The sequence below is a fragment of the Lontra canadensis genome, unplaced genomic scaffold, assembly GCF_010015895.1.
Source record: "Lontra canadensis isolate GAN:19392208 unplaced genomic scaffold, GSC_riverotter_1.0 scaffold13, whole genome shotgun sequence".
NCBI lineage: Eukaryota > Metazoa > Chordata > Mammalia > Carnivora > Mustelidae > Lontra > Lontra canadensis.
The window spans coordinates 28,446,717-28,462,017 of NW_022631007.1; the positions used below are offsets into that span (position 1 = coordinate 28,446,717).

Here is a 15,301-nt window from a genome sequence, read left to right on the forward strand (position 1 = left end):
TAAAGTGCTCCACAAGAAGCAAGTGCTTGTGTTAATTAACTCTGAGTAAAGAAGGTCACTAGTATACATGGGACTCATTTTGTGGTTTTAGTTATGGATTTTCTTCTGCAATTACAATTCTTCATTAAGCATTATAAGCACATGTAGATTTGCAAATTTTTTATCTAGGATTTCAGATTTAGACACATTTGTTGATTTTTCTCTTTGAAATTTAAAATGTAACAGCAATAATGGAATTGACTTAAATGAAACATATGGTACAATGTATTTATAAGTATACCTAAAATATTGGCCATTTATGTAGACCTGAATATTACAGCTGAAAAAAAATTTTTTTTTGGTATTTTTAAAAGTTTTAATTCCAGTGTAGTTAACATACACTATTATATTAGTTTCAGGTATACAATATAATGATTGAGCAATTCTAACCAGTTACTCAGGACTCTTCAGTATATGTGTACTCTTAATCGCATTCACCTTTTTCACCCATCCCCCACCTACTTCCCCTCTGGCAACCATTAATTCTCTATAGTTAAGCATCTGGTTTTTGATTTGTTTCTTTTTTCTTAGTTTTGTTTCTTAAATTCCACATGAGTGAAATCATATGGTATTTGTTTTTCTCTGACTGATTTATTTCACTTAATGTAATATTCTCTAGATCCATCCATGTTGTTGCAAATTGCAAGATGTTATTCTTTTTTATGGCTGAGTAATATTCCAGTGTGCATATATACCACATTTTAATGCATTCATCTATTCCTGGACACTTAGGCTGTTTCCCTAGTTTAATTATTGTAAATAATATTGCAATAAACATAGGGGTTATAGCTGATTTTTTTTTTAATTTTTAAATTTTTTTGTAAACATATAATGTATTTTTAGCCCCAGGGGTACAGGCCTGTGAATCGCTAGGTTTACACACTTCACAGCACTCACCATAGCACATACCCTCCCCAATGTCCATAACCCCAACCCCCTCTCCCTACCCCCCTCCCTCTAGCTGAATTTTTTTTGACCACATGCACTATTGTGCTTCAAGTTTTACAACATAAAAAATGAACGAATCTGAGTTTTCAGTCAATTTATATTGAATTGTAAAATCAGATATAAAATTCTAAATGCTATAAATTCTTGTAAATAATCCAAGATACCCTAAGTTTTGTCAGGCTTTTGAGAACCATAAACCACTAAGTCAATATTTCTAAAATAGACTTTACTTTTAAATGTTTATTTCTAATTTTCAATGATAAAAGCTTTAGTTTTTTTTAGTGTAAGCCATGATTTTTATGCCTACAAATTATAAGAAGGCCATAGTATATGTTAGTTATTTTGTTTATGTAACACATGATATATAGATTTTTAAATTAAAATTGTTTATAGAATTTAATATTTGAATGCTGTGGTATGATTAGCACTGTATACTTACTTGCCTCCTCCAATCCACTTCTGTAATAACTTGGAATCACTATAAACAAGTTGGCTGTAAATGGATTTAGCCACAACATAAAGGTAGTATCTACCATTTTTGTGACTAACTTTTTTCCGAAGATTCCAAAGTTAGCTACGCGATAATTTGGGTTCGCCTTTTCTTCACTGTTAGTCCCAAACTGAAAACTTTTTTCCAACCTCAAAAAGATAGCAAAGAAAGCTATTTTATCTAAAATTTTCTATTTAGTAGGCATCATTCTCCATGTTAAGCCTCCTTCTCTGACAGAATTAGTGTCCTTTTATTTTTTTCTGATTTTGTTCCTCCTGTTATTATTTGTATCACATTGTATTGCACTTATTATTTACATATTCCTCTACCCTCGAGACCCTGTGAGAACAGAGACAATTTTATTCAGATTTCTAACACCAGAGACTAGGATTCTCTCTGGGCCATAGTAGGCTCTCAATAAACGTTTATTGATCAGAACAGCTTATCAATATGTTGAAGTACTGCCCAGATATAAAATAGTGCTTCCTAAGACATGTCCATCTATGTTGGTTTGCCCGTTTTAGGTTTTTAATTTTTTAGATCAGGGTCAGCGAACTTTTCGACTAAAGGGCTGGATGTTAAGTGTCATCAACTTTATGGGCCATTCAGTCTGGGTCACGACCACTGAGGTCTGCCGTTGCATCCTGGAAGTGGTCAGACATGGTGTGGAAATGAAGGAGAATGGCTGTGTTCTGATAACTTTGTTTACAAAAACAGGCAGCAGCCTGGGTTTAGCCTTGCCAACCTCTGCCCTCAGTCACTGTTTTGAGGGGTGGAGGAAGAGGGAATGGAAATGCCAGCCATGTATTGTAAATAATCACTACAGTCCAAGTGTCTTATAAATGTTGGCAATCAGTATTATGATGGACGTAACATTTTTGAAATATCCATCATTATGACAAAGCCGTGAGGTGTCGTGGATAAGCAGGAGTAAGAGAATGAGACATCCTGACAAGACCTGGGTCAGGAAAGAGTGTAGAGAAAAAAGAACAAAAAGCAAGTAAATGTGGCTGACAGCAAGATGTATGTCAGTGCAAAACCTTTGGTAGGAGGGCTGTTGGGCAGGTTGAAGAAAAGATGAATTCTGCTTGTTTTTCATTTGGGTCAGGAGAGAAGAAACATCAAACAGCAGTGGTCCTCAAATGTTTGTGTTTGCATCGTTCCTTTTATGACGTAGGGGCTTTGGAAGTGGTCAGTTATTTTGTAGAAGTTCCTCAACTTAGATTTGTATGGCATTTCTTTTATTAAATTAATATTATGCCTTATTGAAGAGGATACCAAAGAAGTCATGTGCCCTTCTGAGGGCATCATACTAGGGAGTACATGATGCTGGTATGGCCAGTTACTACTCATATTAGCTTTGATCACTTGAATAAAGTGGTTTCTTTACTGTAAAGGTAGTACTTTCCTATTATAATTAGTTACTGTCTTGGGGTGATACTTTAAGGCTATGCAAATTTCCTGTTTCTTCTCAAACGGTCACCCACTAATTTTAGCACCCACTGGTAAATCTTGCCTATATAAATTATTACTGTTGTGTTTGCCTAATGCTGATTTTTGTTTCTCTCATTCCTTCTACACTTATTAATTGTAATTCTTCTGTAGAAAAGAACTGCTATTTCTCCTCAGTTTATTTATTCATTCATTGTTTATTTTTTTATCAATACGGACTTATACATATTTATTCTTATACATAGAGTTATACATATTTATATACATATTGTTGGGTTATAATCCAATACGATCAATATTTTTCTGCTCAAATTGTTCAAATGTTGGCCATTGGGAGCTCCATCTTGTTAGTTTCTGTGTTCTTTGGACATGACCTCATCTTTTTGGGATCAATTTTTCACTTTCTGGGACCACAAGATAATCCACTTTTATCCTGCATTTTTACTGCCCCAGACCTGGAATCAGCCACTTCTCCAGGGAGCCCTAGTTCCTTTGATTGGAGATACCTTAACAACTTGAATTCCATCATAATCTACTTAAAAATAGAAATACACACAAACTCTTGGCAGTCAGAGATTTTGCATTGTTTTTTTTTCCTTAGTCTTGTATTTCCATTCCAATCCACCCACAGAATTTTATCCCAATGTAATATACTTATAATCTTGAAAATATTTTATCACCTTGTCATGTTAACCTATAGTAAAAATTATGAATATAAATTAAAATTATTTTTAAAATTCTCTGTGAACATAGGCTTTAAGTATTATACATTTTCTTCTATATTGAGCTGTCACTTCGATTTTTATTAGTACAGAGTTGATCAGAACAACATAAATACAATATAACAGTTAATAGTTTATATCAGACTAAAATGTTATAATGTATCTCTTAATGAAATGGATGTATCACAGATAAAATTAATTAATATTAATTTAAAATTGCTATAATGAGTCAGGATTTAACATGATTTCTATTATTATTATACTCAACTGTACATGCTAAGAAACTCTGGTAGAGATTGCTGGTGCTCATTGTAGTTGGTTATCTTCTCTTTCCTGAGCACACTGGAAGACCTCTCAGACTTTCTGCACTTAGGTTGGACATGTGACTAGTCTGGCCAATGATATGTGAGTGGAAGTGCCACGTAGGGACACAGAAACTTAAGAGTTCTCTACTCCTTTTTTGTGCCATAGTATCACTGAAAACCCCATATTCCTGAGGTAGGGACATGCAGCCTAGATCTAGGAGTTATTGTTTGGATGTGAACTCCCCTGAAGAACCAATGGAACCATAGCAGGCTTTGCATGACCAAAAAAATTAATTTTTGAGTTTTGTTTTGAGCCATTACCATTAGGGGGTTTATTTGTTTCTACAGCATGCCCTAACCTATCCTGACTAATGTAAAAACTTTCTTCATATAAATAAGTATATGGGAATGAAAGCGTGTTTGTTTTAGCAATGTAATTTCATTACTTGAATTATTTTCTTATTTGTGTCCAAAGTCACAGCGATTCTACATTAAAAATCACTTTTCATCATCTGACAACTGATAATTTGATTATGTCCTTCTTGAGTTTTGCTTAAAGCAAAGAACTGGAAACAATCAAGTTGCAAAAGGATTTGTTACCCAGTCATTAAAATGATTTACTTTGTCAGTTTCCTAGAAGTAAAATTAATAGACTTTACTAAGACTTTTCAAATGACTATTAATTATGTCTGTTACTCTTTCACTCATAGGCACCTCTTGTTTTATCTGATATACAAAGTAAGGTTGGGAAAAATGATATATTGTTATAGTTTTGTCAATACCATTTTCCTATTAAAATGTCTTTATCTTAATAACTGTTTTAATCATGACACTGGAGTTGCCAATTTAGTTTATTCAGGTAATGAAAAACATTCATCATAAAACTTAATAGGTAAGGCCAATCGTCATTGTCAAATCCTCAAGCAAAATAAGACAAGTAAATGATCAGAAAAAAATCCAATTTGGGTTTTCAATTCAATGAGCATGTTAATACTCACCTTCACTTAGAAATCTTCTAAGACAAATAAAGCACAGAGCTTTGCCTTAAGCTTTTCATTAGGATAAAGTAAGGTGTCAGGTTCTTATCAATATCTACACTTCCTTTGCTTTCACCAGAAGTTTCTCCAGAAATACCTTCTCTGATAATAGTTAGGGGCTGCACAAGATAGTCTTAAACAAAAAGTAGTAGTTATCATTTCTCTTGTTCCACTGTATAATGCATATTAACTTAGAATATCCTGATATGGAATATCTCATTCATCACTTCATCCTTCATCAAAAAATGTATGAACACAGGGAAAGACATGAGGCTCAACACTAGTTTTAGACTTCTTTTACTAAAAGAAGCTTCATTGACATCATGACTTTGAGTTTTTTTCCATGTTTGGTACCATGGAGAATTTTCCCAAGATCATACCAAGATTTGGAGTGAAAGTCATGGTTTTTTGTTTTTGTTTTTGTTTTTTAAGGTAGAGATAGGCATTTGTACAAGAGAGGTGGAAAAGAAGAACCAGCATGACACTATGATCTCACGTGTGTTCCCATGCAAGTTAGTTCTAACAAAGAATATATATGAAGGTCAAAGAGTCTGGAAACTAAGCTACTTAAAAAATATCCATGCCCTTCTGTTCCTTGGAAATCTTTATGTATCTTCAGGTATGTGTCCTTAGTATGGAGACTGTTAACTTAAACAATGCATTTCAATAGTCCCTGAAAGCTACATACTTAATCAAAGATAGGTCCCAAGTTAGCTTCTGTCAGGTAGAAGTAGGAGGTCCATTGGAGGACCCCAAGGCCCTCTAAGTTGGAGGCCCTCCTATATAGGAGATGCCTGGACCCATGAATGCAAAGTCCTACTGCAAACCCACTGTCGAAATATAAACCTTTGCTGTGTTCAGCCACTGAGATTTTGGGATTATTTGCTACAGCACTTGGCCTTTCCTAATAGAGTAGCTGATGATGCTAGATAGGTCTCACTACTGCAGAGGTGAAGTGGCCTTGTATAACTGAGTGTCCAGGTAGATAATTGAATGGGAGTCATAGCCAGTATATTGGGGATAGGGCAGTGACGGAGAGAGCCGGAAAGGAGCCAAATCAAAGAGAAGAGACTACAGGTTGCACCGACTACAGGCTTCATATCTGATGCCAGCAAAGTTCCTAGGAGTGGGGCCAGAGAGCTACCCTCAGTGGACGCAGATAACACACATTTATGGTGGCTTATCACCTTCTCTTCCCCAGTACTACAACAACACAAGTTCTCATATATCCAACACCATTTTGAGGAGGAAGAGGAAACTCCAAAAATCTGTTTATTTAGAGAGACCATCTATTCCATCCTTGAGAGGAAGTGGAACTTTCAACTGAAGAAGCATTTAAACTGAAAGAAGACTGTTAGAATTGGAAGAGCCCAAGATATCTTTAATTGAAAAATCCAAGATTTCCCATTACCCAGAGTCATGGATAATAACTGATTTATTTATTTATTTATTTATTTTTTGAGATGGGCACATTAATTATGTGTGGATGAGTTTGTGACCCTGATGGTTTTTTGCTTTTTATGCTATAGTTATGAAATCTAATTCAGATTAAAAATAGATGTGTGTGCAAAAAGTTTTTTAAAGTGCAGATCTATAAATAAAATAGAATATTTCAGTACTTTCTATTTCTGAAATTTCAGTAATGGGAAGGAGTGCATGATCCTGTGCATGGGGACAGATTCCCCAGAGATGTAGCTCAATACTAAAGAGCAAAGTACAAAGCATTGACAAACAGAGCAGTTTCTTTCTGCAAAACCACTTTATTAAAGACATACTTTGTCAAACTGTTATGTGTGACTCTTCCACTTCAATATACGTTGACTAGGAGGATAATTGATTAGCAGTTTTTACCAAGACCACTGAAAAGAATAGAACTTTAATTTCACTTGACAGATTGTTAAATTGGGCTTTTATGCCACCTGTTTAGTTCAAGCCAATTATTCTCATGAATTATAAATATATAACTGCTACATAATATAATATCTTTTAAAACATGAAGTCTCAAAACTTCAAAAAAAAATTATGGAAGTTGATTGTCCTAGTGTGTGAGCTACACACCTGGGGCAAAGAGCTGTATTGGAAGCTTTGTGGAAGCTTTTGGAAGCTGTATTAACTGTTTCAGGCCACGAAGACTCCCTTCTTAAGGTATGCTCATCAAATTCTGTTTCTAATGGTGATGGCTTTTCACTTAGAGATTCACTCATACTTTCTCCCAGAGCTCCACCTTGTGACTAGTGGCCATTAGTTTCAAGGCAGCTGGGTGTAATAATTAAAAATGCACACTCTGGGGAGGCCTTGAGATTCTTCCAGTTCCTCTCTATCACAAGACCTTACTTAATTTTCATAACCACCTGGTATTTTCCACTTATGAATTTACTGGATTTTTCTCGCTTTTCTCTCATCAGGAAATAAGTGACATAAAAACAAGTTCTCATTAATTTGCTCACCCCAATACATACATCCAGTTTCTAGAATGGCACTTGGTTCTTAATAGGAATGCAAATGAGCATTTAGGTAATGAGTAAACTTTAAAATTTTGATTATGAAGTCACTTTTCCATGATGAGAAATTCTTGAAGGAAAGTCAAATCTGTGATATTTAATTTATGGACAGTGTCATGCTATTGATCATTATTTACCAACTGCACTGACTAGTCCAACACAAACAGAGATGGTTCTTAAGAACCATAGTTTACTAAATATAAACCATAGTTTACTAAATAGTTTACTAAATACTTCCACATAAATTTGTTTATATAGCAAAGGTAGCTAGATTATAATTGGAGAGTCATTTATTTAGTACTTCTCAATATATTTTCTAGTGCGGTTCTAATGGTACTGTAATTCACATCTTCATTTTTTCCCCTTTAGATTTAAATTATATTTTATATCTTTCAGTTGTTAGGAGAGTTATGGATTACTTTATACCTTTGGTTTTAATAAAGGCCATGAGTCTTAATGATAGTGAAATTTTAATAAATTCTTTTAAGCTTATCTATATTTTAAAATATCAAACACAGTCATCATTTATTAATTGAAGGTTTTAGGCCACATTATTTAGTTGCTTATGCAAGTGTGTTGCTAACCAAGATCTTTCCTATTTAAAGACAGGTCATTTTTCTTCTTTCGTTTGAGAAGTCAGAACTAATAAAAACAAATATCAGGTTAGAGCCCAGAACATGTGAGTTTTAAGTTTAGAAATTAGTTTTCTAAGCCCTGATGTTAAAATGTTAAAATGACTGAATTAAAAAACAAACAAGAAACCTCTCAGAAGACTTCAACTTTTCATCTTATATACAAGCATAGAGTTTTATAATTTGTTTCATTTCCTCTCTTTTTTAATGGAATGAGTGTGAGTAAATGTCTGAATAGATCAGATTAGTTTGAAAATTCTTTTAAAATTTCAGTAGAAATATAGTAATACAAAATTTATCATTCACATTGGTTTGAGAGTCTTCAATAGGGAGTTACTTTTGATAGTTCCTGTTTTCCGACTAGTAACCATTGTATAATTTCCCCATTTTAAGAATAGATCACAGTTTGGGGAAATGAATAAATCAACACCCATCTGATTTGTTTAAGAATAATTAAAATAGTGACACAGTTCAAATTATAGTGGCCTCTGGTCTGTAAAGGAAAATGCGGGGGAGACTCCTCCTGTCTTTACTTATCGTTAGGGCTGTGGCATTCTCTGAATTCATTGTTATGGGTCAGTCTTCTCAAGATCACAAATAAGAATATTTTCTTCCAAATGTACTGTGCTGAAGTTGGTTGTAGGGTAGTAAGGATTCCCAAACTGTGCAAGTCTCCTGAAGACACCTCTCTTGTGCTTGTATATGCAGAAGGAAAGTGTGGAAAGTGCCAGAATCACTATCAGTGTGAGTGCTACTGCAAGAGGTACGATACTGTGACTTGGTCCTGAGACAAGATGAAAAAAGGAAAAGTTCAATGACAATGAGTTAAGATAGATACTATCCCATAGTTACTTTCTATATTATTGTTTCTAAGGAAATCAATATGTTCTGTACTGTTCAAACCTACCTTTTCCTGAATGCTCCTTTACTACATGAATACCTAAAACAAAAACAAAAGAAAAAAACTGAGATGAAAATTTTCTTTTAATTCAGCAATATTATGTTATTATTTATAGCAGGTCTTAGCAAACTGTGGCTCATGGATCAGATCTGGTGCTTGTTTTTATAAATAATGTTTTGTTGGAACTCAGCCACACTCATCCATTTATGTATTGTCTATGGCTGCTTTCATGCTACAATGGCAGCGTGACAGAGACTATATGGCCCCCAAAGCCTAAAATATTTACTGTCTGGCCCTTTACAAGAAAATTTTGCTGACCCCTGATTTATTGTAATCGTTATTATTGCTCAAAAAAACACATACCCTGCTTTTTTTTTTTTTAAGCTGAAAAATTTCCATCTGATCCGGTCTCAGGACTGTGCTGCAATAAAAATATGAATAAAATATAGTCCCTGCATGCAAGGAACTAAGTTTTGTTAAGATCTGAGATGGAGTTTATCCAGCAATGATAATCTCTTTAGCCCCATACAAGGATTTTAAAATCACATTCTCACCTTTGCTATCTCAAGAATCTCAGGAAATGAATAATAGCTCCTTCACTCAAAAAATTAGAGGGTGCCTGTTTGAGGACTTTCTACTGTAGAAAAGTGTCTCTTTCAAGTAGACTCTATCTATAAATTTGAGCTCTGCTATTTTTAATCTAGGTAAAGAGCCAGAGAAATACGTAGAGAATAACTCAGAGGAAGACCAGTAACGGGGTTGTGAGTGGAGGAAGCGCCTAGGTGCAATACTTCTGCCCATTGACTCTTACGGACTTGAAACACTGTCACCAAGAGCAAAACCATAATACTGCACACTTTTTCATAATACAATTGAAAACATATATTATGTGTCTGTGTGAAGATACTTTCTAAAAAGAGACTGTAAAAGAGTTTTTATTCTCTGGATGCAGGCAGTGGGCAGATACAGAATGCTGTAGAGTCAGAATATTTGGAAAACGATTCTTGATGTAGCCCCAGTGCTTTTCTCATCTGTAAAAAGGGAATATTATATCTCTTTCAGAGACTTTGGAAGTTGCTGTGAGGGATGAAAGAGGTGTTCTCTATATTATAGGAAGATTTACAGCCCTGTACAGACATGAGGTATTTCTGATTTGGTTTTAAAATTAAATGCTATTGATCACTTGGGCACACTAGTTGTTAGGCTCAGTCATGTTTTCCACACAGAATTGCTATCTAGGCTACTGGGGCTTGAACGTTCGTGCCAATACCTACCAGTTTTTTTCTCCTTCATTCTGCCCCGGTGTCTAATTAGATCACAGAAACCTGACGATTTTTCCTTCCTCGTGTTCCTAGTTCTATTGCTCAAATTACAACTGCCTCCCTTTACATCTGGATGAGTGTGATTCCACTACATGTGTCTACAGAGCGCATAGGGGTTCTGTGTCTTCTTCCCCATCAAGTTCATCTCTTGAGACCGGTGCCCTCCGTGAATGGATCCTACATTACTGCCCAGTTTGATTCCCATCGCCACCCAGTGTGAGCCCTTGACTCTATCTATGCTCATTCTCAGCTGCTGCATTCAGTAATGCTGTGATTTTGTCAAAGATGCCTTCCCTTCTCTATTTTCTTCATTTCTTGGGATTCTAAAACCTTATCTCTTCTCGGAAACCTTCACCAGCAGCCGGGACCACACCAATTCTTCCTTCTCTGCAATACGAGTATCTAGAAATGTGATTATTATTAAAAACACATTTCTATTGTTAATGATCATTGTTAACATCCTATCTTAGAAATCTCTGTATTGTTTGCAACTGACTAGAATTTTTTGGCTTAGATTTCTAAAATTATTATTTCTTTTTATCACCACAAACTATGTAGCTCAAGACAAAGTTAAAATATGACTTTTGTAATATAGTATGGCTAGCAACAGAGAATCACATCTACTTACCTACAACAAGAATACCTAAGGCCTAGATTATTTTTTCTGGGACAGAAGATGAATCTTAAAATTTCTGAGTACCGGTTGCCAGAATAAGGGATGTTGATTAACACTGCTAGTTCCATTTTTTTTTTTTTTTTTTTTTTAGGTTAAACTGCTTTTTTTGCCCATTAACAGCAAGGGTGACACTGGAAAGTCATAATCTTTACAATGGTTTTTTTTCCTTCGTATTAGAGAAACAAGGAGCTGAAATGCCCTCTGTCTTGTTTGATGTGGGACAAGATGATAATGTTAGACTCTATCTGAATACTCCCTGAATACTTGGATTTTCAAAGCTTTAAACGCTACAGAGGTGGACAGCATTAGTCAGGGTAGAATCAAAATGAAGAATTACCCTCTGGCTTTACCCACCTGCTTCCATTTTGCATATAAATCCTTTTTTTTCTTGACATGGGGATAACTGCCATACTCCTTCAGCGATCCTCAGAGCAATGCACAGATGGGGTTTGACATGATCCATCTCTGGTTTCCGAATGCCCCAGTTTGACTGATCTGTGGGAGTTCCATCAAACCACTTTATGGTTTCATCTGTGGAAAAATTGTTAACTTACTATGAATTATATGTACAATTATCAAATATACTAAGACTAGAGTGAGCCATAAAAAGCTGATCCTCAGTTAATGATATTGTCTCCTTATCTGATGCATGCAACTCTTAGGTATAGTCATGAACTCAACATCACAAGGCAGGTATTAGTAAAGTTGCCTTATGAACAGCTTTCTATTTATTTTAGATATATTGTTCTAATTTAGTTAATTTAGAATATCATCTTTCTAAATGTAACAGTTTGAATTTTGAAATATTCGCTATCATTATAATCAATTTAAAGAAATCATTTTCAGTCCTAACTCCTATATCATTGCAAAATAGCTCACTTTCTAAAATAATTTTACAGTGAATTTCTTTAAAAAGCAAGCCACTGGGGTACTGAAGGATGGGGGCAATGAGTCCATCCATGGGTAAGCAATAATGGGGGTGCATTGTCTGAAAGGATTTAAAACCAACAATAAAAGGAACTAAAAGTTGGTCATCTTTTTATTATCACAATGGAATAGAAATTCTAAACAATGTCTGTGGTTGAAACACTCCTCCTTATCAGAGTGGACCCACCCTCCCCCTTGGCATACCACTGTAATAAGTTCTCCATACCAACTAAGATAATTTTCTTTACAAATACTTTAAATAACCATCAATTACATAGAGAGAAGAATGTCATGCTCTCATTTGATCACAAACCCTGGTTTTTATGAGAATCAAGTAATTCTAATGGCACAATTTATCCCTGAAACACTTCTATAACTCTGTTGTGCTTTTATAACATTGAGGAATAATCTGGGTATTTTCAAATAAATAGGGTTTTATTGTCTCTGACCAAGTCTGTGACCACAAGTTTCCATCCAAGAATCTTCATGATGTGAAGGTAAGTATAAGATAAACTTATTGTTTGCTTGTTTTCATTTTTGGTATTGTGGGATTATTTCAAAAGACCCAAGGGTATATAGCAAAGGGTTGGCAATATTGTCTTTGGAAGAAATGGCTTTAGGATTCATGCTTTGGTTTCCAAGAAGAGCTTTCTGGTTTCTAGTTGCCATTTTCATCAATCTTGACCACCCACCATGTATTTATTTATGCCCTCTCCTTTTCTCTACCAAAATCACTTACTGTCACCATCAAACTGAGCATTCAACCAAACCATCTGGACAGAAGAACCAAAAGCAAAAAGCTCTTCTAGGAGAAATGAGTTTTCATCCTCATCCTTGATTGTTAAAAGATTAGACCCTACAAAAGAGATAAGCAATAAATAAGCAAGCATTTGTGTTTATGTGTAATACTGTTAAAAATACAGTTTAAAAATACAGTTAAAAAAAGTCTCCTATATCATAATTTGTCAAGTTCAGTCTTTGCAGAGTGAAAATTTCTGTTGTAAATAAGTGATTTTTGGTTAAAAATTTAAAAGTTATGCCACATTTATTAAAAGACACAAGGTTGTACATAAGAAGTCAAAGCATAGAATGTTAGTTTTAGGAAACTTTAAAAATTTATAATTCAAATGCATTCAAAAGGAACATTTTCTTGGGAAAGTGTAGTATTCTGAAACATCATCTTAGGTTTTCAAATTCTATCCTGGACATTGAATTTCATAGATAAACCATCCCCAAACAAGCAAATTCAATAGTGTTCATTTTTTCAATTTTTGTTGTTGTTCCTAAAGTCACTAAATAATCAGACGAATGAAGGAAACCACATTGTTTACTGAAATGTCAAGAAGGAATGCATTGAAAGCATTTTACCATCACAAAAGAATTACCTTCCTTTTTGCAAAATTCATGAGCAGCCTCAAAACTCATACTGTTTAGGACTGTAGAAAAACTGTAGCAATTACTTTTAAATTTTATCCAGGGAATAGATGTTTCTGAGCACAACTCTGGGTGTCCAAATGGTTTTGTTTCTATGAACAAAAATCAGTTATGATTTTAGGGTGGTGATTGGGTTCATTTATTAAGATAAACATTGCATTAAATTCTATGACAGACTAAGATAAATATGTGTAATGAGATTTTCATGATAATACTCAGAAAGAGTGGGATTAATATAAATGCTTATAAAAGCAAGACTGGTTGGTAACATTTCTGGCAGAAATAATCTTTACCTACACATAACAGGGTATATTATTGCATAACTTCTTAGCCTTAATTTGGGTGCAGCATGGGTGAAGGTGGCTATCTTTTGCATTTATAATTGGTATCCTAAAGGTTGGAAAAACTGGGGGATGTGATTCATAGGAATACTGGAAACTGAATGAAGTCAGTAAGAGGCACTTCCAAATGTACAAAATATGTTCTGTGCAGTGCTGAATATTATAGATTTAGCAAATCATTACCTGCCAATCAACGTATGAGGGAAAATAATGCATTCAGGAAAATAACATAGCATAACAAAACATCATACATAACTAAGGGAAAATTCAGGTGGACTTTGCTTTAGTGGTCAAGCATGAGAGTCAAATCCATGCTGAAATCCTAATTGTGCATGACTGTTGGCATGTTACCTATCCTCCTCACACTTTGGTTTCTTTATCTATAAAGAGAGAGCTAACAACAACATCTTTCTTACATGAGAAATTTATTAAAAAATTTTTTTCTTCTAAGTAATCTCTACCCCCAACATGGGACTCAAATTCCTGACCCTGAGATTAAGAGTTGCATGCTCTACTAACTGATCCAACCAGTGTGTCCCTACACAAGCAGTTTAAATGAGCTAGTGCCCAGCACTTCTTAAGTACTCAATAAATGCAAGACTATTGAAAAGGGAAGGATAACTTTTATGGTGTTTTAGAAGCAGAGTTACCTTTTCCTTCATACATGCTCTTAATACAGGTTTCCAGCCTGATTTCTCATCTCTCCTTACAGGTACCCTGTCATGCAGGCAAATCACAACACCAGCTTTGCTTTATACATGTCCAATCCTTTCTTCCTTCCATGTCTTTGCCCAAACTTTCCTATTCAGAATGCCTCTCCACGTCCCATCATTGTCTGACTACCTCCCATCTATTCTTCAAGGCCAGTACCCATAGTAATGTCATTCAAGAAGTCTTTCTACTTATTCTCAAGTGGATATGATGTGTTCTCTCTCCTGTTAACCCCCACAACACTTGCTACCTCTTTTCCATCATTTGGTAGCCCTGCCTGGTATAATAGTTATGTGTCTGAACATCACCTAACAGACCAGACAGAGGCTTCTTGAGGCCAGATACTTCTTACTACTCTTACTCATAGCTCCTGCTTAGCACAGTGCCTTGCACACAGTAGGTTCCCAGTATGTCTTTTGTTGAGTTGAATAGAATTGAACCTACCAGTAGGTACATGACAAATTGCTCCTTGAAGAAATGACTCACAGGCTGTGCTACTCCAGCGCCCACTGGTGTCAGCAAAAACACAGTCACCCAAGATGGATGACTCATCATCTTTCCAAAAAGTGAAGGAAGATTTGGATCCATCAGACCAGGCAAAATTAAGACCATTCTGTGGAGGGAAATTGAGCCATCATTTCCTTGCTAGGACTGCTGGTGGCTTTGCCCACTGCTGTTTGAGCAGCCCTTACTTCAAACATAGATTTATATTTCCACATTTAGACTTCTTTTTCATGGGGTCTAGGACAGCTTGTGAATATGGCCTGACAAAAAGAGATAGAATTATCTGTCACAACAGTATCGCTTTTGGCTTTGGGAATCCTTGGTTCCCTACCACCGTAACTTCCCAGTAAGCAATCAGA

At 35.2% G+C, this 15,301-nt stretch overlaps 1 protein-coding gene across 2 annotated transcripts in view; it reads right to left on the reverse strand.

Annotated features, from left to right (window-relative positions):
- Positions 1-8,227: 8,227 nt before the first annotated feature.
- PLA2R1 (phospholipase A2 receptor 1) overlaps positions 8,228-15,301 on the reverse strand; it is a 112,660-nt gene continuing 105,586 nt past the window's right edge. For both annotated transcript variants that reach the window (XM_032857921.1, XM_032857920.1), the window contains 6 exons: positions 14,883-15,051; positions 13,338-13,478; positions 12,692-12,808; positions 11,380-11,556; positions 9,034-9,066; positions 8,228-8,910 (listed from right to left, as the gene is read on the reverse strand). In XM_032857921.1, the coding sequence (XP_032713812.1) occupies positions 8,696-8,910; positions 9,034-9,066; positions 11,380-11,556; positions 12,692-12,808; positions 13,338-13,478; positions 14,883-15,051 (852 nt within the window). In that variant the 3' untranslated portion in view covers positions 8,228-8,695. The remainder of the gene's footprint in view (positions 8,911-9,033; positions 9,067-11,379; positions 11,557-12,691; positions 12,809-13,337; positions 13,479-14,882; positions 15,052-15,301) is intronic.